Source organism: Muntiacus reevesi, chromosome 18 (genome assembly GCF_963930625.1).
Source record: "Muntiacus reevesi chromosome 18, mMunRee1.1, whole genome shotgun sequence".
Taxonomy (NCBI): domain Eukaryota; kingdom Metazoa; phylum Chordata; class Mammalia; order Artiodactyla; family Cervidae; genus Muntiacus; species Muntiacus reevesi.
The window spans coordinates 811,698-838,336 of record NC_089266.1 but is presented as its reverse complement, the minus strand read 5'-3'; the positions used below and the strand labels follow the sequence as shown (position 1 = coordinate 838,336).

Sequence of the window (26,639 nt, the reverse complement as noted above, 5' to 3'; positions counted from 1 at the left end):
TGTCCAGAAATGGACAATGATCTGAAAGCGCAAAAACTTACGAAGATAACTCGGTATAAAATAATAATGTATATTTTACAGTACAGCTAAAAAATTTATTTTAATTTAATTTGTTGGTATAGCACTTTCATGCTTTTAGAAAACCTTGTGCCTATGTACCAAGTCGCTCCAGTCGTGTCCAGCTCTTCACGACCCCATGGACTGTAGCCCGCCAAGCTCCTCTGTCCATGGGGTTCTCCAGGCAAGAACACTGGAGTGGGTTGCCATTTCCTCCTCCAGAGGATCTTCCCGACCCAGGGATCCAGCCAGTGTCTCTTACATCTCCTGCACTGGCAGGTGGGTTCTTTACCACCAGCTCCACCTGGGAAGCTCCCAGAAAACCTCATTGCTGCTGCTGCTACGTCGCTTCAGTCGTGTCTGACTCTGTGCGACCCCACAGACGGCAGCCCCCCAGGCTCCCCCGTCCCTGGGATTCTCCAGGCAAGAACACTGGAGTGGGTTTCCATTTCCTTCTCCAGAAAACCTCATTACTAACAAATAAATCTATCTTGGTCATTTATATTATCTGAAGTAATGAAAAATACACTAAAATGTTCTTCATATTTTACTAATTTGAAATCTAGAAATTAATTAGAAACTAATTTAGAAACTCAGAAACTAATTAAAAATTTACAAATTTCTATTGAACAAAATGTTGGGTTTACTATTTATACTGTATTAAAATTCATTACTGCCTCTACAGTTGGTCCCTTGCTTTTTGAATGTTTGTGTGTGTGTGTGTGAATAAGAATATCTTTCAAAACATACCTCCCTTGTTTATTTTAAATAAATATGATGATTAATAATAAATTCACAAATATTTAAAATGTGTTCTTCTTTATATCAAGAGGCTTATTAAAGTTCCAAACTGGAATTCCCCATCACTGGAGAAAATAGAAGGAATTATATATATATGCAGAGCAAACATGCTAAAAAAAAGTCAAGCATCACATATGGCTTGCTTAACTAAAAGGCTTGTAACCCAAGACAAGCCAGAATTATGCAAGGATGAAGGCAAGCAGGCAAAGTCCTTCTCTTTACGAAGCTCACTAGCTCCACGTTCAAACAATATCTCTGCTGAGTCTAACATGCAAGAGAGGTGTTCGTATTTCAGGATGTGAACAGTCCACCTTCACCAGGAAGGAAGTGTCCTCTACTTCACTACAAACCAGTCCCATTTCTAAGTTTATGACCACTGTGTGTCTAGTCATTTTTATACATACACAGAGAAAAGGGGGAAAAAATAACTAAAAAATGAAGGTTTTCAAAGTTATTTTTCAGTGCCCGGGAAAAATGACAGACTGATGAACACGATGCTTCAGAATGTTAGGGAAAGCAGAAGGAACAGAGTAATATACCCAACACGTCCCTTTCTTTGACATCAGGATACCCACCAAAACCATCAGACTGTCTACTGTTTGTCAGGAATCACAGGAATTTAACAACATGAAACTAAAAATGTGTGGAGATGTTTTAAAACAAGAAGAAAACAAGCAGAAAAGCGAGAGTGAAGTCTGATCTTACACAATCCTTTGGGGTAATAATCCGCCCATCTTCTCCGTGGGTTGGACTCATAGACTGTGATCTGGTTTGGAACTTCGCAGTGCACAGTTCCCTATTAAGAGACCAAAACAGTCACAGTCAGAACTGGGCGAATTCAGAGGACATGAGGGCATTAAAATCTAGGACTGTCATGTTTTTTTCTTTTGGAAATGAGATGGTTGTTTATATTAACAGTGATATTTCAATAGCAAAGAAAAAAAAATACAGATAATAACCACTTGTGTCTCACATTTTACTTCAATTAGGTGACACAACAAATAAAATGCCACCTAAATGTCACATGCTTTCTTACAAACAAATGCTGCTGTCAAGTGGGACTATAATAAACCACAGGTATTTCCCCTTTTTCTAAGAGCAGGAAGAGAAAACTTAAAGCATACCCTCTCAGAGAAGATAAGTGTTTTAAAAGGTTAGCAAGTTTTGTTGGACTCATGTTTCACATTAAGATAAAGTCTTAAAACACATAAAATAACAAAACTTTCATGTAGCTGAAAGTCTGAAAATTCAAAACCATGTCAGAAACCACAGATAAATCAAAGTCCTAAATTTAAAAATATGTCATGTTAATTCAGGTAAAATATGATAAGCACAGCATAAATAGGAAAATGGTTTAAGCTTCCAGATGAATTTGAACAAAAAAGATTTTCCTCCAATATAAAATATACCAAATATTCAAAATGCCATTCTCCATATTCTACTTTAGCCTGGAGTCTCCCAGATATTTTTATTCCAGCTACTTCAGTGAAAGCTCCATGATGACAAATACCTGTTCTCTGAATGGCTCCTTCAGGAGATACAAAATGAAAATGAACCATTATTGAATGAATTAAAGTCACTGACTTTCAACTTCTAGCCATATCAGGATTTCCCTCACAAGCTGTGGGTCATACTAAGTGTTCCCAAAAGACAGAACTGTAGTTCAGAAAGACAAGGTTAAAATGAATGTGGTTTTTGGTAGTTGACACTGACAGAATGACAGTCCTTAGACTAGCTACTAGGTAATTTAGAAGTTCTGAAAAAAGCTGTTTGAAAGAGAGCTGTGGACTTTTTACACCCTTAATCAATAGTCCAGATATCCAAACACTCAAGAATAAATGAGAAGAAACAAGGTGGCATTTTGAGGGTGGTCGCATCCGCCAGTGTGCCCGCGGACAAGCAGCCCTTCGCACTCGGGTGCGGCACGTCCCGCATCAGAGCGCAGCGCCCGCGCCTCAGAACAGATCAAGCATAAAGAGAGCGCCGCTGAAAAACTGAAAAAATGCCTAAATATTAAAAGGCATTCTCCGCACAGAAAATGTTAATAAGAAGAGGACTGAAACATGTATGTCCATCACACCGCGTGCGCACACAGACCGGCCCGTCCTCTGAAGCGGCGGGCGGCCTCCCGGACCGACCCCGCTCACGCCCTCCCGGTGAGCCCGCCGGGCGGCGGCCCTTGGCCTTGCGGCTCAGCCTGCCGGTGCCGAGCGGAGGTCAGCAGGCGCCAGCAGCCGAGCGGCCCGCTCCCTGCCTCCCCCGGAACCGCAGGGAGCCGCTGCAAAGACCGCGAGCACCGGCTCCGCGGAGCCCTCCTTCCAGCTCCCGCCGCCGCTGCAGGCGCGCCCTCACTGCGCGCCGCGCCGCCCGGACGCGTGGGCTCCGAGCCGGGAAGCTCGGGGGGTCGGGCCTGCTCAGCCCGCTTCTCGGCCCTTCCGCTGGCTTTCCTCCCTCTGCCCATCTCGCACAGGCTCTGATCCCCGCGTTCCGTGCCCAGCCTTATTTATTTTTCCGTATGTGCTTCCCTGGTCAATTCAGCGTACACCATTAGTTTCCAAATCAAAGGGGAAACTGATCACCAATCTTCATCCCCAGTCCAACCTGTTCTGCGGGCCTCCCCCCACGACAAACACACATTTGACAGCGTTCCTCCAATCCAGCCGGCCCGAGGCTGAGTGCACGCCATGTCCCCAGTGCAGGCCCACTGAGGCAGAGCGCGTCCGAGTCAGCTCCTCGTGGAGGCCACTGAGCCAAACGAGACGGAGGCCAGGGTCACTGCTGGCGCATAGACAGGACGCCAAGCACGGCGGCGCCACTTCGTGCTACTGATAATGACTCCAGATGGAGACACAACTAACTGCAACTCTGAACGGCAGTGGTCACGGTGATGGGGCCAAAGTCACGGGGATGGGACCAAGGTCACGGGGATGGGGCCAAGGTCACGGCGATGGGGCCAAAGTCACAGGCATGGGGCCAAGGTCACGGGGATGGGGCCAAGGTCACGGCGATGGGGCCAAGGTCACGGGGATGGGGCCAAGGTCACGGGGATGGGGCCAAGGTCACGGTCATGGGACCAAGGTCACGGTGATGGGGCCAAGGTCACAGGGATGGGGCTAAGGTCACAGGGATGGGGCCAAGGTCACGGGGATGGGGCCAAGGTCACGGGGATGGGGCCAAGGTCACAGGGATGGGGCCAAAGTCACGGTGATGGGGCCAAGGTCACGGGGATGGGGCCAAGGTCACGGGGATGGGGCCAAGCTCACGGGGATGGGGCCAAGGTCACAGGGATGGGGCTAGCGTCACGGTGATGGGGCCAAGGTCACGGTGATGGGGCCAAGGTCACAGGGACGGGGCCAAGGTCACAGGGATGGGGCCAAAGTCACGGTGATGGGGCCAAGGTCATGGTGATGGGGCCAAGGTCACAGGGATGGGGCCAAGGTCACGGCAATGGGGCCAAGGTCACAGGGATGGGGCTAAGGTCACAGGGATGGGGCTAGTGTCACGGTGATGGGGCCAAGGTCACAGGAATGGGGCCACAAGGTCCTGGTGACGCAGCTGGAGGCCACGGTGAACAGGGGGACACAGGGCAGGAGGCAGAGCTTCACCCTCGGTTATCCTGTATGAAGAGCAGCAGGTGCTGTCTGCCCCACTGAAGAGCCAGTCGAGGTGCTCACAGAGCCGCCTGTAGCTGGGGCAAGGAGCAGGGTCGCAGAGGCATCAGGATTCCCGTGGTGGCACCGGAAGAGGGAACACCGACACAGAACGCAAGACCTCAGCACGCTAGTGGGGGTCCCTGACGGGAGCGCCACCTCACTCCTCTGATGGGGCGAGACTGTGGGAAATACAAAATTTCCCCGCCACTTCTTCCCACGGCTAACGTGTCACTCACTCAGTCACGTCCAGTTCTTTGCGACCCCACGGACTGCAGCCCACCAGACTCTTCTGCCCATGGGATTTCCCAGGCAAGAATACTGGAGTGGGTAGCCATTTCCTTCTCCAGGGGATCTTCCCCACCCAGGGATTGAACCTGGGTCTCCTGTATTGCAGGTGGATTCTTTACCATCTGAGCCACCACGGAAAGGTAAAATATGTCAACAGAAATCCAGGAACATCCTCCCAGCATCCGTGTTGATCCCACGGATAGATTTGTCACTATAAAGATAAAGAGATAAGTAATGAGATGTAAGATTTAAAAGTCTAAAAAAGGACTAATTGAATGTCCTTCTTCTAAAGAAATGTAATATACATAGAAAGTTTCTAAACAGTCTCTTTAATTTGTTGTCAATGTGATTCAAGTAGACATTTCAGATAGAAAAGGAAATAAACAATCTGTGATCATAAAAATGTGCTTAAAAATGAAAAACACGATTGCCAAATTTTAAAACCACAATGTAAGAAGAGAATGACAGATTAAATATAGCATAAAAATCAAACCAGCAAATTAGAAAACTAGTTCAAGAAATATTCTGAGAACACACAAAAAATAAAGGAATGAATATAATGAGTGAAAATGTAAGAGATGAAGAAGATAAATTCAAAATCTCTTATATCAAAATAATATGAATTCCAGAAGGCTTAAATAGAAACAGAAACTAGGAAAATAGTAATTAAAGAAATAGCAGTGACAATGCCAGTTAAAACTGCATTTTAACTGGAGAAGAGCCTAAGTGAATAACCTAGGATATCTCTTTCAGTTCAGACAAAAATGCAATTAAAAAAAAATGTAATATCATGCTATCGCCAAAAAAGACCACAAGTAGGTGTTGGTGAGGACGTGGAAAAAAGGAAAAGCTAATACCCCGTTAATGGGTATGTGAGTTGGGGGGGCCACTATTGAAAACTGTAAGGAAGTTTCTCAAGAAACTAAACATAGAACTACCACATGATCCAGCAGTTTCACTCCTGGGTATATATGCAAAGATGAGAAACACTAATTCAAAAAGCTACATGCATCCCAATGTTCGCCAGTTCAGTTCACTCATTCAGTCTTGCCCAACTCTGCAACCCCTTGGACTGCAGCACGCCAGGCCTCCCTGTCCATCACCAATTCCCGGAGTTTACTCAAACTCACATCCATTGAGTCAATGATGCCATCCAACCATCTCATCCTGTGTCATCCCCTTCTCCTTCCACCTTCAATCTTTCCCAGCATCAGGGTCTCTTCAAATGTTCATCGTCCCTGGCAAATACCATTCAACTTTCTGCCTCTCTGAATTTACACTTCATTCACGTAAGTGGAATCAGAAGGTATTCCTCACATTGTGACTGGCTCTTCTGCCCTCGCATAATAACTTCGAATGTCACCCATGTTGTAACATGTGTCAGAATTCCCTTCTTTTCTAAGGCTCAGCCCTATTTCGCTGCATTGCATACCACGTTTTGCTTATGCGTTCACCCACGGGTGGCCTCTTGGGTGCTTCCATCTTTTGACTGTTGCAAATAACGGCACTACGCACACGTGTGTACAAACACCTCTGCAGGTCCCTGTTTTCAGTTATTCGGGATATATGCCCAGAAGTGGGGGTTCCGGATGACAAGGTTATTTTATTTTTAACTTTCTTGATGACCTGCCAATGATGTTCAACTACAGCCACACTATCTTACACTCCCACCCACAGTGTACAAGGGCTCCAGTTCCTCCACATCCTCACCAAGCATGTAGTCTGTTCCCTCATCATGCAAAACATGACTACTGTTTTGCAGTAGTCATCCTAATAGATATAAGGTTTGGATTTGCATTTCCAGAATGATTAGTGATCATTTCTTTGCAGAAATGTCTGTTCAAGTCCTCTGCTCATTTTTTAATCAGTTGTTTGTTTTTATTGTTCCTTAATTGTGGGACTTCTTACATATTCAGGATACCAGTTGCCTTTTCAGACAGGTGATTTGTAAATACTTTCTCCCATTCCATGGGTTGCCCTTTCACTCTGCTGACTGTCCCTTGATGCACAAAAGTTTTTAAGTTTGAGGTAGTCCAATTTTCCAGGGCCTTTGGGGTTGCTGCCTGTGCTTTTGGTACAAATCCAGTAAATCAATGCCAATCCCACTGTCACGAAGCTTCCTTTGTATTTCCCTCTAAGAGTTTTACAGTCTTAGATTTTACCTTTAGGTATCTGATCCATTTTGCATTAGATTTTGTATGTGAAAAAGAAGAGTTCAACTTCGTTCTATTGTATGTGGATGTCCAGTTTTGCCACATTGTTTGTTGAAAAGACTGTCCTTTCCTACTGAATGGTCTTGGCATCCTTATCAAAAATCACTTGACCATATATGCAAAGGTGTATTTCTGGGCTCTCTATTCTAATCTGTCAATATGTCTGTCTTCATGCCTGTACCACAGTTTCCTTTTTTAATTTTATCCAATCATTCATTTGTCCATTCATTCATATATTCCTTCAGCAGATAACTGAGTAACTGTCTTCCATGGTATAGCGACAAGTCTTAGAAATCCCACTGTGAACAGGGCAGAATCTCCCCCTCAAGGAGCTTTGTGAGGATGAACCCCGGGCTGATATCAGAAAACACTACATCCCTTTATTGTTTGCAAAAGATCGTTCTCAATCAGTCTTTTTATCGTCTTCACAAAACATGGAGTCACAGGAAGAAAAACACTTTACACCTAAGGACGGTGGCTTCCACATCACTGCTGCTGGCAGACTCCGCTGCCTCCTTTGCCCAGTGTGGGCAGAGTGCATCAAGTGTCGAGGGGGTGCGCACATTTACAGTAGTGTCTGTCCTCTGTGGGCTTCCCTGGTGGCTCAGTGGTAAAGAGTCTGCTGCCTGCAATGCAGGAGATACAGGCTCGACCCCTGGGTGGGGAAGTCCCCTGGAGAAGGAAACGGCAACCCACTCCAGCATTCTTGCCTGGAGAGTCCCACGGACAGAGGCACACAACGCAGTCACAGAGTCGGCCACGACTCGGCCACTGAAGCAACAATTGTCTTTGTACAGAGGTCGGCGCGGGCACACCTCCTCTCTGCCCCAACAAGCACCTGACGCCAGGCACACCTGCAGTTTCCAAAGGCTCACGCTCCAAGTGATTACAGCATTTCAGTGTAGCCAGGCAAGAAAATTTAATTCAAAAACCGCTAGTTATTTTTATTTAAAATGCAAAAAGAAAAAAAAAAACAGTCCTTTCATTACAAAAGACAAATAAAACTGGCCACAGATCTAGCCTCCCACGTTCCCCAACACACACACTGGACAGGAGCTTTGCCGCCGTGTCCAGGCCTTGCTGCCCCTCGTGCGTCTCGGGCCGGCACCAGCGCTGACCGTCCCGCACGCGGCCCCACGCCTGGGCTGGGAGCGCCATCCGTGCTAGATCCCAATAGCACTGGCGGGAAAGCAGCTGACGAGCGCGGCTGCAGCACTTCCGATGGATTTTCTCAACTCGAGCAATTCGCGCAGGCACTTTTATCCTCTTTTTCTTCTCCACACCTCTTCAGGCTGCATTGGGAGGCGCAGGCTACTATCAGAGCAGGGAAGGCTAAAACTGCGTGCTGGTGCAGAAAGCTGGCTTTACCCTTCGCAGACAGCACCACACTCTTTTGGTGACTGCAACCATGTAGTAAGTCTTGAAATGAGAACACGGTAGAATTCCAGCTTTTTCTTTTCCAAGACTGTTTTTGCTATTCAGTGTCACTTGAGAGTCCATATGAATTTTAGGAAGAATTTTCTTTTTTCTGGAAAAAAAAAAGCCACTGGAATTTTGATAGGGATTGAATTATATCACTGTGGGTCATACTGGACATCTTAACAATATTAATTCTTCCAACCCATGAACACAGAATGTCTTTCCATTTACCGTGGTGTCTTTTTGAATTTCTCTCAACAGTATTTTGTAGTTTTTTGTTTTTTTTTTTTTACTGTACAAGTCTTTCGCCTCCTTGATTAAGTTTACTCCTAATTATTTTGTCCTTTTTGATACTATAGCAAATAAAACTTTTTAAAATTTCCTTTTCTGATTGTTCATTGTTAATGTATAAAAATGCAACTGATTTTTCTGTGTTGGTTTTATTAGTTTTCCATTGAGTTTTCTCTATCTAAGACCACACCACCTGTGAACAGAGATTCATTTTCTTCTTTTCAATTTTGATGACTTTTCTTTCTCTTTCCTGCCTAACTGCTCTGGTGAGCACTCCCAGTACTGGGCCAAACAGCAGTGATGAGAGTGTGTGTCCCTGCCTTATTAGCGTCCTTAAGGGCAAAGCTCTTGCTTTCACCATTAAGTATGCTATTATTTGTGGGCTTTTCATGTATGGCCTTTATTATTTTGAGGTAGTTTCCTTCTATTCCTAGTTTGTCAGGTATTTTTATCATGAAAGGCTGTTAAATTTTGTCACATCTTTTCCTGCATCAATTTCTGTGATGACTGTGTGGCTTTTTTCCATCATTCTATATTATAATCATTGTTCCACTTGTCAAATTTTCCTTGCATTCTAGGAATACATCCCCCTTTGTCACGGTGTATAATCCTTTCACTATGCTGTTGAACTGTTTCCTAGCATTTTCTGAGGGATTTTTTCATCAGCGCACACCAGGAATACTGGCCTGTAGTTTTCTTTTCTCGCAGCGTCTCGTCTGGCGTTGGCACCACGGTGGTGCTAGCCTCACACCATAAGCCTAGAAGTACCCGCTTCTCTGCTCTTCAATTCTGGAAGAGTTAAGGAGAACGGGTGCTAACCAGAGGATGAGATGGTTAGATAGTATCACTGACTCAATGGACATAAACCTGAGCAAACTCTGGGAACTAGTGAAGGACACGGGAGCCTGGCATGCTGCAGCCCATCAGGTCACAAAGACTCAGACATGACTTAGCAGAGCAACAGAACTCACCAGTGAAGCTGCCTGATCCTAGGCTTTTCCCTGGTGGGAGGTTTCGAAGATGGCTTCAGTCTCCTTGATTCCATGGACTACAGTCCATGGGGCTGGAAAAGATCGGACACGGCTGAGCGAATTTCACTTTCAGTCTCCTTACTAATTGTAGGTCTGTTCTTCTTCTTCATGATTTGGTCTGGGTAGATTGTGTGTTCTTAGAAATTTACCCACTTAATCAAGGTAATCCAACTTGTTGATTCACAACTGCTTCCTGTACTCACTTATAATCCTTTTTATTTCTGTAAAATTGGTGCTAATGTCCTTTCTTTCATCTCTGATGTCAGATGAGTCTTTTTTTCTAGACAATTCAGCTAAAAGTTTGTCACTTTTTTTAATTTAAAAAAAAAAAATCTTGGTTTCCTTGATTTTCTCTAATGCTTTTTCCAATATCTATTCTGTTTTTTCTACTCTAATTTTTATCATTTCCTTTCTTCTGTTAGCTTCAGTTTGTTCTTTTTCTAGTTACTTAAGATATAAATTTGCTGATGTGATATCTTCCTTCTTTTTTCATGTAAGTTTGACAACCATAAACTCCCCACATAGCACTATTTTTACTGCATCCCCTAAGTTTTGGTATGTTGTGTTTTCATTTGTCTCAAAATGTCTTCTAATTTCCCATTTGATATCTTCTTTGCTTGATTAAGAGTTTGTTATTTAATTTCCACAAATTTATGAATTTTCCAGTTTTACTACAGATAGTGATTTCTAGTTTCCCTACACACACAGGATTCACAGGAGGCCTACAAAGGTTCTGACAAAATTATACTAGCAAAATCACTGCTCTTGGACCAAAAAGGACAGGGTGAAAATGAAAAGGGGCAACTGGATCCCCAAAATTCTTCTGGAAGGAAGCATTGTAAGAGAACTACCCAACTGCAAACATATACTATTTTTCATGAAAAACAAAGGATAACTCAGAAGGTAGAATCAAAAGCCTCCTCCTACTTGGAGGAGCCAAGAGACACAGAATATTATATCCAGGTCTTGAGCTCTAATTAAGGAACTTTCAACATTTGCCCAACTGGGCTTCAGAATTGCTATGGACTCCTTTGTACCTCCTATCACTCTCCTTTTTAGAAATGTCTATAGTGATTATTGTATGTTGGGTGTATGGGAAGCAGGTAACTATTGGAATAGGCATTTCTCCAAAGAAGATATACAAATGGGCAGTGACTACATGAAAAAATGCTCAGCATCATTAGTCATTAGGGAAATGTCAATCAAAACCATAATGAGATGGACACCACTATATGCTTATTAAAATGACCAAAACCTAAAACACTGACAATATCAACAGTTTAGGATGTGAAGAAACTGGAACATTCACGGGGATGTAAAATGGCACTGCCATTTTAGAAAAGGGTTTGATTCCCTAAAAAAGTTAAAAATAAACTTACCACACAACTCACTGCTAGATAGCTACACAAAAGAAATGAAAAACAAATGTCCAAGCAGAAATATGTATATGAAAGTCCATAGTAGTGTTTTTAGAATAGTTAAAAACTAATAATCCAAATATCTATTAACTAGCAAATGGATAAAGAAATGTGATATACTCATCAGTGAAACACCATTCAGGAATAAAAAGGAATGAATTACTGATACAGTCTTCCCAAACTGATCTACAGACTCAATGCATTCTCAACCAAAATCTCAACAGGGGCATGTGTACGGGCATTATAAAAACTGGCAAGGTAATTCTAAAACTCATATGGGAATACAAGGGACCAAAAAGAACCAAGGAAGTCTCAAAGAAGAGGAAAGCTATGGTGCATGCACTAATCTGTGAAAAATCAAGACTTATTTTAAAGCTCCGGCAACTGAGGGGGTATAGTATTAGTACATAGACAGACAAAGAGATCACGGGAGGCGACGGGGTCCAGGAACCCACACCAACAGGTTTTCTGGTCTACAATAATGGTGTCAACCACAGTAGTGGGGAAAGAATAGCTTTCTAACTGTTAATGGATCAAATGGCTATCAACTATCCACAGGAGGGGTGGGGGAATGACTCCTACCTCACTTTATACATAAAAACCAGCTCCATAAGTAGCACAATCCCAAGGGTTAAATAAGGAACCTTCTAGAAGGTAACAAGGCAAACATTCCCATGATCTTGGAATAGGCAAGGCAAAAAATTTTAAATAGGACACAAAAAAAAACAGACAATATCCCAGATGACTGACTAAAAATAATTTACATTATAATTGAATATTGTTCAACAGAACAAATCAGTGAAAGTGGGAGAAGATATTTGCCATATATGTATCAAAGAAATTGCTTATGAATATATAAAGAGTTGTAACAAATCTATGGAGAAAAGACTGACGAACCATTTTCATTACAATGTGGACAGAGACAAATTGAACTTCACAAAAGAAGATACCCAAATGGCTATAAAGCATAGAAAATATCAATATTATATCAGGCATAGAAAAGCTCAATATCATCAGTAATGAGGGAAGATGCAAATTAAAACCCACATCCACTATACTAGAATGTAGGCTAAAGCTGGAGAAGCTGACAAACCAAGAACTGGTAAGACGTGAGACAGACTTTTAAACCCTCCTGGGGGCAGAGTAAACTGCTACAGACACCATGTAAAACTCTCTGACAGTATCTACCGCACTTACACCTCCAAGTAAATACAGTGTGCTTATGGGCACTAGAAGACACGGGCAAGAATGCTCACAGGGTTATCTGTGGTCGCCAAAAACTGGAAAAACTCCCAAACCCCCAACAACGGGCAAAATGGGTATGTAAGTGTGACATTTTCACACAGTAATAAAGTAAAAATAACCCACTGCTAAATGCAACAACATGGATCAATCTCACAACACAATGCTGAGCAAAAGCAGCTAGAAGACAGTGAAGATGCTTTATGAACTGAAAACTAATCTATGGTCATATATTGCAGAACAGTGATCAGCTTCTGGGGGATGATAAATGGCTGGGGAAAGAGAGGGCTTTCTGGAGAGCAGGCAGTGGTCTCTGTCTTGACCTAGAAGAGGACACACGGATGCAGTCACTCTATGAATTTGCATCAAGCGCCACACTTTAGATCTGTGAGTCTTGATGTCATGTTATACACTGACTTTAAAAGTTTCCTATAAAGCAAAGAATGAACTACAGCTACATTTATTAACATGAATGAATCTGAAAAATATGAGAGAAGGAAGCAAGCTTCAAAATAATATATACAGTAGGGTTTCACTTACATGAAGTTTAAAAAAGAAGCATAGAAATAATTAACATAAAATACAGGACACTGGGTCTTTCAGGATATGGGAAGCAGAGGCACCAAGGCAAAGGATGGCAGGTTTCCGGGATACGGTAAAAGTGCTACTTCTTGGCTGGGTCAAAAGTATAGGGATGTTTACTTTATAATGGTCTTTAAATGTATTTTCATATAGTTTTTTCATACATGCTATGTTTCACAGTTGCAAAACATTTTAAGAGTAACACAACTATTGTATTTTAAATCAGAAAACTAAAATGAGAACTAACTTTAGATTTCATGTCTTTGCATTCATGTAAGTAGCAATCAATACTGTTATATACCACCTGCAGAAGTCTTCTTACCGTATTGCTAACATCAATGAAACATACAAATAACTAGCAACAACTAATACTACAGTAAAGTATGAAATAACACTGAAAATAAGAAAATGAAAATAATTTACAAGGATCTACAACATATTTACTTTAATATTTCAAAGGGAACTTTATTAGGAATAAAAAGAAAAACAAAACTAAATTTTAAAAAGTGAGGAGCCTGACAAAACTAAAAACTGACCAGAGATTCATAAACATTTTAAGACTTCATATTTTTCCCATTTACTACTTTAGAATAACACATTTGACTTTACACTTAAAAATAGAAACCATCTTTAGAAGTTAACACATTTAAATCCATGTTTATTAATATATCTCTGGTTTAACAGTATCAACATTCCAGAAAGTATTTTAATTCCCTTTAAATTGTTATACAATACATGTATAAGCTTACTGTTATCCTTTTCTGCTTAAAAGAACATCAAAACTAAACTGTTCAATATTATGATCTCACAAAAAGAAACTTGCTTGTGAAATAAAAAGATACTTATTACAAAGCCCCACTCATTAAAAATGTTTAAAAAAGAAGTGACATTGTCAGAAGTCTGACTCAATTAAAAAAATCTAAAAAGCCTAAAAGAAATGCCAGGTCATTATTTTCAGAGCCATTCCATCTCAGTTACAAATTGTTGTCGCCTGGCCTTGTCTTGGTAAACACCTAAGAAGGATATTTAATTAGCACATCACTGCTGAAAATCAGTGACCAGCTAAGTGGTCCCATGAGTGTGTGACACGCGCTGCTGGATCGAGGGTCCTGAGAAAGAGATTCTGTTCCTCGTTGCTGAGGCAGTCTTACTCCCAACAGCTCAAGGTTAAACGTCCACCTGACAAGCCTCCATTCTAGCAAGAAGACCACATCAATCAGATTTGTTCCATACTAAAGTTCTCTCCAAACAAAAGGATGAACAAGGCTGATCCTTCTTTCAGTAAGTTAAGGGAAATGATCAATTTTTCTTTCTTCCAAACAGACCAGTTGGGGAAGCTCCTTTGAAACCTTAGGCTGACCAGCTGAGACCAACCGCTGACCACGAGTGATCCTCAGCAACAAAGGGAGACACCTGCCCAGAACGCAGCCTCCCCGGGCAGAGGTGGCTGAGATGTGCCAGGACCCAGCGCCCACTCCTACCCACCTGACCTCCCTGCAGAGAGCAGCCCCCATCCGCCAGCAAGCCCCACATGCTCTCTGAGTCAACTTAAATCCAACAGTCCATTCTTCAGGGATACACCGGCCACCTCTGGTGCTCGCAGCCACGTGTGAGAAGGCGCGGATACACTGGCGGCCCCAGACGCGCCTCACTGCGCCCGGAGGACACCCGGACGCGCACTCAGGCAGAACAGCTAAGGTACCGCTGCAGGCAGATCTGCCCCATCAGCAGGGCGACTCTTAACTAAACGGAATGCACGGCCGTGGGTGACACGTAAGGACGCTGTACCGTGCGTGACCCTAACCACCCGAGCCATCGGGCAGAAACAAGCCCGGGGAAGGCAAGGCGATGATCAGCTCCGCCATAAACTCACCCAGCAGCTTAGAAGCAGGGGGCATTTACAGGTCAGGGTCACTTACATATAAAACTGGAGCTGAACAAATTAAAAAGGGTCTGTCTATTATGCTGTCTGAGTATGCAGACTAAAAATTAAATCAATATTTTTAAAGCAAAAATGTTTTTTCACATGATCACCGTATTCATACACAAGCACAAGCAGGTGTTCGTTACTTGATCACCATCTGCTGGCGACGTGTTTAAACTGCAGCTGCAAGCGAAGGGCTGGCTGTCCTGGGAGACACTTTTAAAGGGCACAGAGTCTCAGCTTTTCGCCACAATCATTACTGGAAAACCACATGTTAAAGAGGATCATTGTAAAGCAAATCATATTTTCCATAAGGGCAGGACTATAATTAGATTCTTAATTCAAGACTAAAATCTGGCATGAAATAACCCATGGAAAGATCTCATTAAAGCAAGATGCAGAAATTAGAGTCCTCTATCCTCATTTGAGGAGGGCATGGCAACCCACTCCAGTATCCTTGCCTGAAGAATCCCCATGGACAGAGAAGCCTGGTGTGGTGGGCTACAGTCCACGGGGTCACAAAGAGTTAGACACAACTGAAGTGACTTAGCATGCATCCTCATTTAAAATAGGATAATTATTCCCCAAGTCCTTTCTTAAAGGTGTGAACCTATATGCTATTTAAAGGACACGGCATGAATTAAAAGATAAAACTTTCATTTATACAAAGTTAACCTAAGTCTAATATGGTAAAAGTAATACATGTGCTTAGTCAGGCAGTCATATCTGACTCTTTGCTACCCGGACCATACCCACCCCCTCCTGCCAGGCTCCTCTGTCCACGGGATTCTCCAGGCAAGAATACTGGAGTGGGTTGTCGTTGCCTCCTCCAGGGGATCTTCCTGACCTAAGAATCGAACCCGCATCTCGTTCATCTCCTGCACTGGCAGAAGGGTTCTTCACTAGCGCCACCTAGGAAGTAATAATTCTGCTTGCACGCTCCTAGAATTTTTAAGCATTCTGGATCGTGACTCTTTATAAAGTGGCATCTAAAGAAATCTAAACTACTAATGCCTTCTTTTTCAACAACAAAGTCCTCTAAAATGACCAGAACTGTCTTTCTTCCATGCGAAGCAGTGTTTAAAGGTTGGGGTTTATTCGATGTTACTCTTTGCTCCCTCCTAACTCATAACTCTTGACCAAAGTTTCAAGTTGAAAATAATGTGGCATTAAATCACTCTTTTTCATCTTTCCTCACCCCAGGACCTAACTACACTTTGGTGATAAGCTACCAGACCACATCATACATGGTTGAAAACTCATAAAAATAATTACCAGCCATTACAAAGAAGCTTCAAAACCTCTTCTACAGAACTGTAGGACAAGAACACAACCTACAGTCTTTGTGTCTGTCTTTGGAATAGTGCACACCTAGAAATAAACGGAGATGACAAGAACTGAAGTCTAACCCTACATAGGCAGCTTCTAACGCGTGGTGTGGGGAAATGTTTAAAACCAGGGCCAGCCACATTGTGTTCCCTCTGTTCTGGAAAAGGGGACTTGCTGAGTTATCCAAATAAAGATTGCTTCAAAGCCTCTTTTATTTTCACTTTATTTATTTCTAATTTCTTTGGCTGTGCTGCATGGCTTACAGGATTTTCATTCTCGGACCAGGGATTGAACCCAGGCCCTGGCATGACGAGTCCTAATACCTCTGGACCACTAAGGAGCTCCCAAAAGTCTCTTCTAAAATACTATTCCCTCTCTTTATTCTGAGAATGTGCAGGATTCACACTTACAATCAGAACCCTTCTGCACAGCCGTTAATTTCCTTTTCTCATGAACACAAAATTACTTTTAAACTGAAAACAATTAATGACCAACGGATTAAGACAACACTTTTGGGAAGATCAGATCATGAGAGCACCAGAAGAGGAACCAAGCTAAGAAGCCCACGTGAAGGACCCCTGCACCCCGAAGGTGGGGAGTGACGAGCCCCACGTCAAAGGCGCCGGGCAGGGCTCCCCCAGTCTCACTGATCTGGGGTCAGCACTGTCGTCTGCCTCTCACAAAGGATGACGCCGGCTTCGGAGAAAGGAAGGAGCTTGCCCGAGGACACATGGTTGCCAAGTGTCAGAAGTGATGTTTAAACAAAGGCAGACTGCCTCGCTACACTCAGCCCAGAAATGACCATGAGCAAAGGCACAGTCGCCCAAGATCGCTAACGAAGCTCAAGGCAGGGGGAGGGATTAAAGTGAAGTTTCCATATTTGCTGCAAAAAGTACTCATGCCTGCATGGTCTACCAGAAAGAACACAGGGTCTGGAATTATAAGACCTAGATTCCAATTCTGCATCCGTCACTGGGGAGTTTATTGACCTTACTGAAGCGGTAACCTCCTCAGTAAGTACAAAGGGCACCTGTGTCAACCTCACGGAATTCTAGAGGATGAGGTCAGATAGCTCACCAAAGATCTCTAGAACAGCATTTAGCGTACAGGAGGTGCTCCATAAATGTACACCTTGCCTCACTTGGTTCCTGTTTTAACAAATTAGAAATCTAAGTATCACTTACAAACACTACTTATCGGGAAAACTTCATCCTTCTGTTTAAATCTGTGTATTTGCTATACATGGTTAGATTCATTAATGTGCATCACTAATCTAAATAGTGTGTGTGGCGGAGTATTTTAATGAGAGAGCATTTTGGAAGGCAACTTGACACTCCCTATCAAAAAATAAGTGTGGTTATTAAAAGTAACAGACACATGTATAAAAAAAGTTTTTAACTTTTCACACCAGATTACCCCACTCCCTAAACGTAAAACAGCTTCACACATGGCACCCAGAAATACTCCACACACGTGTGCACATACACATCCACATATCCTTTTTAAGAGATACGCACACACAAATGGAAGCGTACTACTTTTACGTACTTTTTTTGAACTTCACATATCTGAGACATCACTCCATACTAGCCTGGATATTTTTCTGTACACGATGTTGAACCTACTAATAATCCCAGCAACAGCTCATTACATGCCTCACTGTTCCTGGCTGCAGAATCAATAACAGCCCCAGCACACACAGGTTCATCATGATACATGTACCGGGATGTCAACTAGGACATACTTGATAATGCTAAAGCACCACCAGCAGCAGAGGCAGATTAGTCACGGTAAATCTACACCATGGAGTATCATCTGTGTAAAAAGCTCACACAGGTCACGTGACACAGGGGTGAAACACAGTCAGGTGGCACAGGCCGACGCAGCCTTGTTACGCACCTGTGCGTGTGTGTGCACGGGACGACACACACCCACGTACTGGCGCCCACAGCTCTCACGCGCAAGTGAGTGGGAGCACGTCCTACTCTCCGCAGGCCTACGCCCAGATTTTTACAAGAATGTACCGCGTAAGACTGCACGGTCTTCTAAAATGAGGATAAAGGGAGAACCAGCCATCGACTGCTGCATAACCCACTACCACGGACAGACACTTTAAACGCCGCCCGCGCCTCTCCCCGTCTCCGTGGGCAGCAGTGCGGGCGCTGCCACGCCGGGGCCCCTGCCCGGGGTCTGCCCGGGCCGCGTCCCCACCTGCGGGGAGGAGCCCGCCTTGCCTGCGCTCACAGCTGGCAGCAGCTCCGCCTCCTCCCGGCCACAGGCTCGGGGCAGCCCGCTCCTCAGCAGCAAGGGAGGCAGCAGGCCCCTGGGGCCGGCCTGCACGCAGGGCAGCCTCCGGCGCCGCCCGGCACTCACGGAGTGCAGCCCGCCCCCTCGGCCGCATCCCGCCTGCGAGACGCCCTCCCGGGTCCTGCCCGCACTCAAGGGGGGGCCGGGCAAGGCCGCCAGCACCCAGAGCGCGTCCCGGGGCCACTCCAGGTCCGGGCACCGCGGAGCCAACGCGGCCCTCACCGCTCAGAGCTAGGCGCCTGCAGGACGAGCAGGCTAACCCGCGCGGACACAGCTCGCAGCGGTCCAGCTTCAGGAGGCCACCCGAACTGTACAGGCAGAGCGCTGACATCGTGTGAACGCGTGCTCCAAGCTCAAACGTAACTCAGACATTTCACTGTCAACAAGAGAATCAGGTATTTGCTATAAAAATATAATAAAAGATATCCAATAATATGGCAATGCAATTTGGAGAGTGGTTTTTCTTAAATAAACTACGGGCAATAACATAACATTAAACCAAGAACTGTGAAAAAGGAAAGCAAAGCATAAAACCAGACAGGACCAGTTACATGTTGAAACTGAAGTGAAACGCTAAGCTTACTCGTGTGCAGTGTGTATTTGAGGAGGAAAACATGAGAATAAGCCTCAGAGCGAACGACCCCACTACACGTCTAATGTGTCTAGGACGCGGCCACGTGACACGCACTGCAGGAAGAATAAAGGTACGGGACAGGCACCATCTCTACTGAACAGGAGTCCTGGCAAAGAGGCTTCAAAAGGCCTCTGCATCTTTAATAATATGAAAAGGCCAGGACACAAACAGCATAATCTAAAATGCCATGAGAAATACTTCACGTACAAAAAGGCCTAAGTAAAGCAGGATTTTATAGTGATCAAAAAAGAAACACTAAGGGGGAAAATCTTTTAAGATTAAAGAGGTTTTTCAAAGGACAAGTTGAAGTGGTTGTAAAATTTATGAGGCAGCATTAAACTTCAGTTCTAAGTAACAATAAATTATTCACTATAAAAACATACATGTGTCACATATTATAAGCCTCTTAAACTTTTTAAAACAATTTCATGCAGAACTGATGAGATGTATTAGATCAACACGAGCAGATTCTAACTTTTTCATTAGCACAGTATGACCACTCAGAGTAAAGGATCAACTCTAGAAAAGAAACATGAAGACAGACCATCAATAGATTCTACCACTGCTTATGAGCTGATCAAACACATGTATTTGGCCTTAAATTAAGTGCACTGCCTTTAGGTAAAGTAAAGTAGTTTTATTTTTAAGCACCTTTATGTATATAAAATTATAAATATCTATTAAGCAATATACATGCAAATTAAAAATTTTAAATAGATTGAGTTAAATTAAAAGCGTGTAAGTAAAGATACCCTTACTTGGCCTTACCCTTAGTGAAACTCTAACGCTTGACTAGAAAGACAGCTGTCTTTTCCAGTTCCTTCATTTTCTTTAACAACTTCATCAGAAATAAGATAAGAAGGCTAGGAAACAAATAGGCATCTCTAGCCTATATCCATACATCTCTTAACTTCTAAAATTTATCCCTCCCTCAGGATTTTCTAAATAGTTTTTAAAATAAATCCTCGTGGGCTATTCTCTCTGCCCCAACATACCTGTCTGAAAGGGGCTTTGCACAGATGAAATTCAACATGTGGCCTAACTACCCCCTCCCGGACTCCTGCGTGCACTCACCAAAGATTAAGACTCGGGCACGTCCCCACAGTGCCTGCCCAGGGCACTGGGAACACCGTCCCTGTGCTCTGAAGCTGAGGATCCAGCCCGAGGACGGGGGAGCACCTCTGCACGTGTGGGGAGCGCAGCCGACACAGAGGAAGCGTGTGGATAACAAGGTCAGCTACGCAGACCTGGGCTGCCAGGGGACGCTTCTCTGAAGTCGTGAGCTCTGAAGGGCTGAGGAGGAATGAAGGACTGTCTGCTTTTTCCATTACTTACTTATTGTAAAACTGTTAACTAAGGCCTCAAATTCACGTAATTTGCATTGAAATGTCATTTTATTATAGGTGAGCAACAAAGAGATATGTTACTTGTTAAAACCATAGAGATTTTACTATGGTTTCATTGCCCAGAAAAGTTACTGAGTAATATTTAAAGAATATTATCACCATATTTCCTGCAACTTGATCCTCTATTCTGAGAGAGAAAAAGTCCCATTCACCTGGATTCCCTGGAGGCCCCAAGTCCACTTCCTGTCCTGAATTCTACTCTAAACTTCCCAGGAAGCCATCTGCCACCGACTCAGCTGTTCCTCCCTTTTTACGCTTCTGACACATGTCCTAATTATATCACCTCTGCCTGTTCTGCCTCTCCATATTAACTTATTTCCCCTTTCTAATAAAAAAAAATTTCACATGGACTGGATCTCTTGCTTTCCGTTCATCTGTTCTTTTCCACCATAATATGTGAGGTCTGAAAAACACAACCAGACTACACCAACTATGAAGATGTTTCAAATTACTAATGAGATTTCTGTACCCTTTAAGGAATAAAGCAAAAAAAAATTAATAGTAGAAAAGAAAGATTACATTGTTAACCTAATCAAATTTCAAAAATAAAAATTACTAAGAGAATGGTGAGGAGTTGACACTGTCCAGTACATTAACATTTCAGGGAACAGTGCCAAACATAATTTGATTAAAGTCCAATTGAAATCTATTCCTTCTAAAGGCGAAAAATTATACTACAACAATAATTGTTTTATTGTGTACTTAAAATTCAGAAATTCACTTTTATTTGTACTAAAAATCATATTTAAGCTTATATCTAGTAAGAAAGCACAGTTTAATTGGGTTTATGTTTGCCTTCACTATTCTATTAAATCAAAACAAATACTGTTTGGTGAGGGGAGAGAAGGACAGAAATTCAAGCATAAGCTTCAAGATGGATATGGAAGATGCTGTATTTTGTTGAAGTCACTGAAATAGTCTCAGTTCACGCGTGTCCCAGAGGAAAACAGAGAACTAGGTTACTCAAGGATTTTCAATCACCACTTCCCAAGCAATGGGAAGAGATGTAAATATTTAACAGATATTCAAAAATCACTTAAAAATGTAATATAACCTTCAATATACCATCAATGGAAAAGCAACATTTATTCTACCAACATGACACTCCTTCATAGCCCTCAACTTCAGCAAAAACATAAAGTAAATCAACTGTTTACCATAAAAAAACAAGGAAATATGGAATGTATTAACTAGTTCCAAAGACAAGCTAAATGATGAGACACACGTGGAATCCCAGGCTCAGGCATACCTGTGGACATCGGTTGGCGACTGCACCAAGGAGTAATCTTCTCCAGAGGAAAGCTCCCGGGACTCGCTGTGTCTGCGCTCGCTGCTCCCCAGCTCACCCGCCACCCAGGCCGGTAATCCATCCGGGCTGGACCCTGTGGCTTGTGCTGGATTTGGTTCATCAAAATAGATGGACTGATTTTTAAAAATTAGAAAAATTATTTTTTCAAAATGTACTATATAATGAAATAATCAGTTAAGATTTTCATCAAGTTTCAAGTTTGATAACAACCTTTCAAATACTCAAGTTTAATTATATGAAAATGTATCATTCAATGAAATATTAAAATACATAAAAATGGATAGCTCATATTTTAATTATGTCATGTTGTTTAAATTTGATAAATCATAAAATTATATGACAGACACATATGATAATAATGATTTATATTACAATATTAGGAATATTAGCTTTCTGGAAAGACAAATGAAAAGGTCTTTCTTGTGCTCTCCTATTTCTTTCTGTGATCATTACTCTGTGTGCATGCGCACACATGTACACACACACACACAAATCAGTAGGCAGAGAAACCAAAATCAATAAAAATCAGAAATAAAAATTAGAAACCTCTTCATCATTAGGAATAACAGAGTTGAAGACCTAGAATTTAGTTCTGGCCATGCCATGACCTAGCCGAAAAATCCAAGACAGGTCTCTAGGCTTTTACATTATTATTATTATTTCTAAACTAAAGCCCTTTCCTATGATCCCATAAAATGAGTGTGAATGGGAAAACATGATATGGTACACTTGTATTCAACATCTGAATATGTCTCAGAAAATGTTTTATCTTCAGTCATTAAGAAGAAAGACACCAGCCCATTTATTTCTTCTCAAGGGAGACAGGCTTCATGACACATTTCTGAAGAAAACTCTGCATATAAAGTTTGCATTAACGGTAATCCTCCCAATCCTACTCAAAAAATTCTCCAGGGGCTTTTCTCTAAGGAAGGAAGACACATGATCCTCTACCCCAAGTCAAACAAGCACAGCTGTTTCTTTTTAATTGAGAAAGTCACTCCAATGCTTAATCAATTATCAAGTCAAGTAACTACTACCCCAAAGACGACTGATCTTAAGAAAATGCATAGCCATAGTTTTAACATATAAAGCAGAATCTCATCAAAAAGTCTGGCATTCTGCCATGAATAACAGAAATTATTATCTAGTGTGCAGCATGCGTCTTGACTGAACTTTGGTTTAACTGATAAAGTAAAATCTTAAAATATGCTACACAAAAGTTTTGCAGGGGTTTTTATTTCTTAATAAATATATATCTATCAGCAACCACCAACACCTACAGATTTCTCAAGTATCCAAACACCACATAAACCAAGACATATTTCACGGTTATGAGGTCCAAGACTGAATATTCATCAACCAAGCACAATGCCAACTGCCTCTGTAACAAAGCTGATTTTTGATAATGAAATCAAAGTACAGAAAATCACTTCTAAACACTAACTCATTATTGTCATTTTATTAGATCATAAAAAACATTAGAAGTCGTCCAACCCCACCTCTCATATACATTAAGTAAAACATATTCGTTGTTCAGTGGCTAAGTTGTGTCTGACCTTGAGACCCCAGCACACCAGGCTTCCCTCACCTGCACTATTCTGAAGTTTGCTCAAATTCATGTTAACATCTAGAAAGCTTCAGAAGCTAGAATTTACTGACATCTATACATTATTAGTGTAATCCAGTGAAAATTAATGTAATCCAGTGAAAATCAGTGGGAAATTAAGGCTTGATATTTAAAAATAAATTTTAATTAATTAAAAAATATTGTAGAATACGGGCGGTGACTAAATTAATTAAGTGTAGTCCCCTTAGATCCCAATCTCTAATTTCCATTCGAGGTGAAAAAAAACTGAATCATGGAGCAAAAAAATTGTTTTAACTAACGCCTATCTAGGACTCGTAACTTAATAAACGACCCTAGGGTGCTGTGTGAACAGGCCCTCCAGCGCCCCCGCCTGGGCATGGGCAGTAAGGCGCTTGGGGCGCACACATCGACCATGTAGGAAGGCAGGGCTCTCGAGCGCCCCCGCCTGGGCAAGGGCAGTAAGGCGCTTGGGGCGCACACACCGACCATGTAGGAAGGCAGGGCCCTCCAGCGCCCCCGCCTGGGCATGGGCAGTAAGGCGCTTGGCGCACACACCAACCATGTAGGAAGGCAGGGCTCTCGAGCGCCCCCGCCTGGGCAAGGGCAGTAAGGCGCTTGGGGCGCACACACCGACCATGTAGGAAGGCAGGGCCCTCCAGCGCCCCCGCCTGGGCATGGGCAGTAAGGCGCTTGGGGCGCACACACCGACCATGTAGGAAAGCAGGGCTCTCGAGCGCCCCCGCCTGAGCAAGGGCAGTAAGGCGCTTGGCGCACACACATCGACCATGTAGGAAGGCAGGGCTCTCGAGCGTCCCCGCCTGGGCATGGGCAGTAAGGCGCTTGGGGCGCACACATCCACCATGTAGGAAAGCAGGGCCCTCGAGCGCCCCCGCCTGGGCATGGGCAGTAAGGCGCTTGGCGCACACACCGACCATGTAGGAAGGCAGGGCTCTCGAGCGCCCCCGCCTGGGCATGGGCAGTAAGGCGCTTGGGGCGCACACATCCACCATGTAGGAAGGCAGGGCTCTCGAGCGCCCCCGCCTGGGCATGGGCAGTAAGGCGCTTGGCGCACACACCGACCATGTAGGAAGGCAGGGCTCTCGAGCGCCCCCGCCTGAGCAAGGGCAGTAAGGTGCTTGGGGCGCACACATCGACCATGTAGGAAAGCAGGCTCTCGAGCGCCCCCGCCTGAGCAAGGGCAGTAAGGCGCTTGGTACACACACACACCTACCATGTAAGAAGGCAGGGTTCTAAGGCTCCCTGGCTCGGGGCGCTGCGTGAACGGGCCCTCCAGCACCCCCCGCCGGAGCATGTGCAGCAGGAGCTTGGCGTACAAGTTGCGGTTCTTCCTGCCCGGGATGCCGGTGCCGGTACCTGAAGGCTCACACAGCTTTCTGATCCAGAGTGCGCACCGCTGCCGTTCTAGACACACACAGGGGCTGTTAGGCTGCATTTCTCAGAAAACACAACATTCCCTTACAGACCCATAGAACATCTGCTCTCGTCCAGCACAGGCGCTAGCAGATCTTTTCTGTAAAGCACCAGACAGCAAGCATTTCGGTTTTGCAGGCCCAAGTGATCTTCCACACAACGTCGCAAGTTTGCAAGGAATCGCCCGCAAGGCGCATCCACCGGGGGTCATAGCTGTTTTCTAATCAGTCTTCACAGAAAAGGCCGCAGGCGGGATGTGGACAAGGGCTGCAGTCCGCCACCCCTGGGCTAGACTCTTATCAGTCGATTAGAGTTCCAGGATTACCATCAGATAAATCTCTGAGACAAAAGTGTTGCCAAAAATCATCTCTAAAATAATTTTAGTTGTGTTGAAAAATCTTCCTATAATTTTAATTATAAAACCACGGGAGAGAAAATGCAAACTTACTTAAGCATTATAAACTCAATCTAAAATTGAATCTCAAGTGTTTTATTTATTAAAGCTGATAATTTTCAAGGATTTGTCAATGATTTATTTAGGGTTTTCTTTTAACCTCTCTAAAAATATTTGAGGATTACTGTATTTAAACATAATTTTGAAAAATAATTATCCTTTTAAAAACTACCTTAAAAATGTACCATGGTTTAATCCACATATAATGGCCTATTGACTGCCTCATCTCACCAAGACACAGAATTGTTTTCAGGGCTCACCAAGTCTATTTCAACATTAATCTTTTCTGTCTAACTCAATTTAAGGATTATATATCTAACGCAAATCATAAATCTGCTTTAATCTCTTAGTCTCTAAAGGTCATATTCGTTTATTGTTGTACCTACAAAAATCCCTGGGGTTGATTTACCACTTTGCTCAGGCTGGATTTATCACTCCAGGTATAAGAGTAGTCTCTAAAGAACTTTGTATTTTTAGTTTTGAAAATTATATAATCACAAAACAAACAAACTTCTTGAAATATTGGGTGTGAAACTGGCTCAGTCATGTACGACTCTTTGCAACCCCATGGACTACACAGTCCGTGGAATTCTCCAGGCCAGAATACTGGAGTGGGTAGCCTTTCCCTTCTCCAGGGAATCTTCCCAACCCAGGAATTGAAACGGGTCTCCTACATTGCAGGTGGATTCTTCACCTGCCAAGCTACCAGGGAGGCCCCAATATCGGGTGTACTTTGTGCAAAAAGAAAACAGTAAGTAAAACTGATCAACTTAAGTAAGCGGTTCTTCAAACTGTATTTCTACATGTCCTGGGGCAAACTGAAGTCTATTAACATATAATATACAAATGAAAAGAGCTTAGTACAGCCATTTGGCTAATGAAAAAAACTCATTACTTAAAATAATGGGGGGAAACCAAGTAGAATTTAACTATAATGAGATTGAAGTTATATGAATGGTCAGGTTTTGACTGGGATGTGAGTTTCTGAGCTTTTATTATGAATTAATGGCATAAAAAGCACCAGGGATGTACCAAATGGCACAATGAGTCACAAACTAAAGATTACAGTTAATCCCATTCTAGATACCCCAAATCCCTTTTTAAAAGATGAAATATGAACATAGTTTGACTTGAAGTACATTTATAATGAGAGATTTTAATATACATTTATCCTAATCAGCAGATCTAACACAGAAGGAAAAAACACAGTGAATATCAGAAGAGAGAACACCATTAAATCCTAGTTCAACCAACTGTGACTG

At 43.1% G+C, this 26,639-nt stretch overlaps 1 protein-coding gene across 5 annotated transcripts in view; it reads right to left on the bottom strand.

Moving 5' to 3' along the window:
* CEP112 (centrosomal protein 112) overlaps window positions 1-26,639 on the bottom strand; it is a 306,787-nt gene that overhangs the window by 270,846 nt on the left and 9,302 nt on the right. For 3 of the 5 annotated variants that reach the window (XM_065908690.1, XM_065908693.1, XM_065908692.1), the window contains exons 3-5: window positions 24,724-24,914; window positions 21,845-22,017; window positions 1,564-1,654 (exon numbers count right to left, since the gene is read on the bottom strand). In XM_065908690.1, coding sequence (XP_065764762.1) covers window positions 1,564-1,654; window positions 21,845-22,017; window positions 24,724-24,914 — 455 coding nt within the window. Of the gene's footprint in view, window positions 1-1,563; window positions 1,655-21,844; window positions 22,018-23,903; window positions 23,919-24,723; window positions 24,915-26,639 lie in introns of those variants that run through there. The other 2 variants (XM_065908695.1, XM_065908694.1) reach the window with 2 other exon arrangements.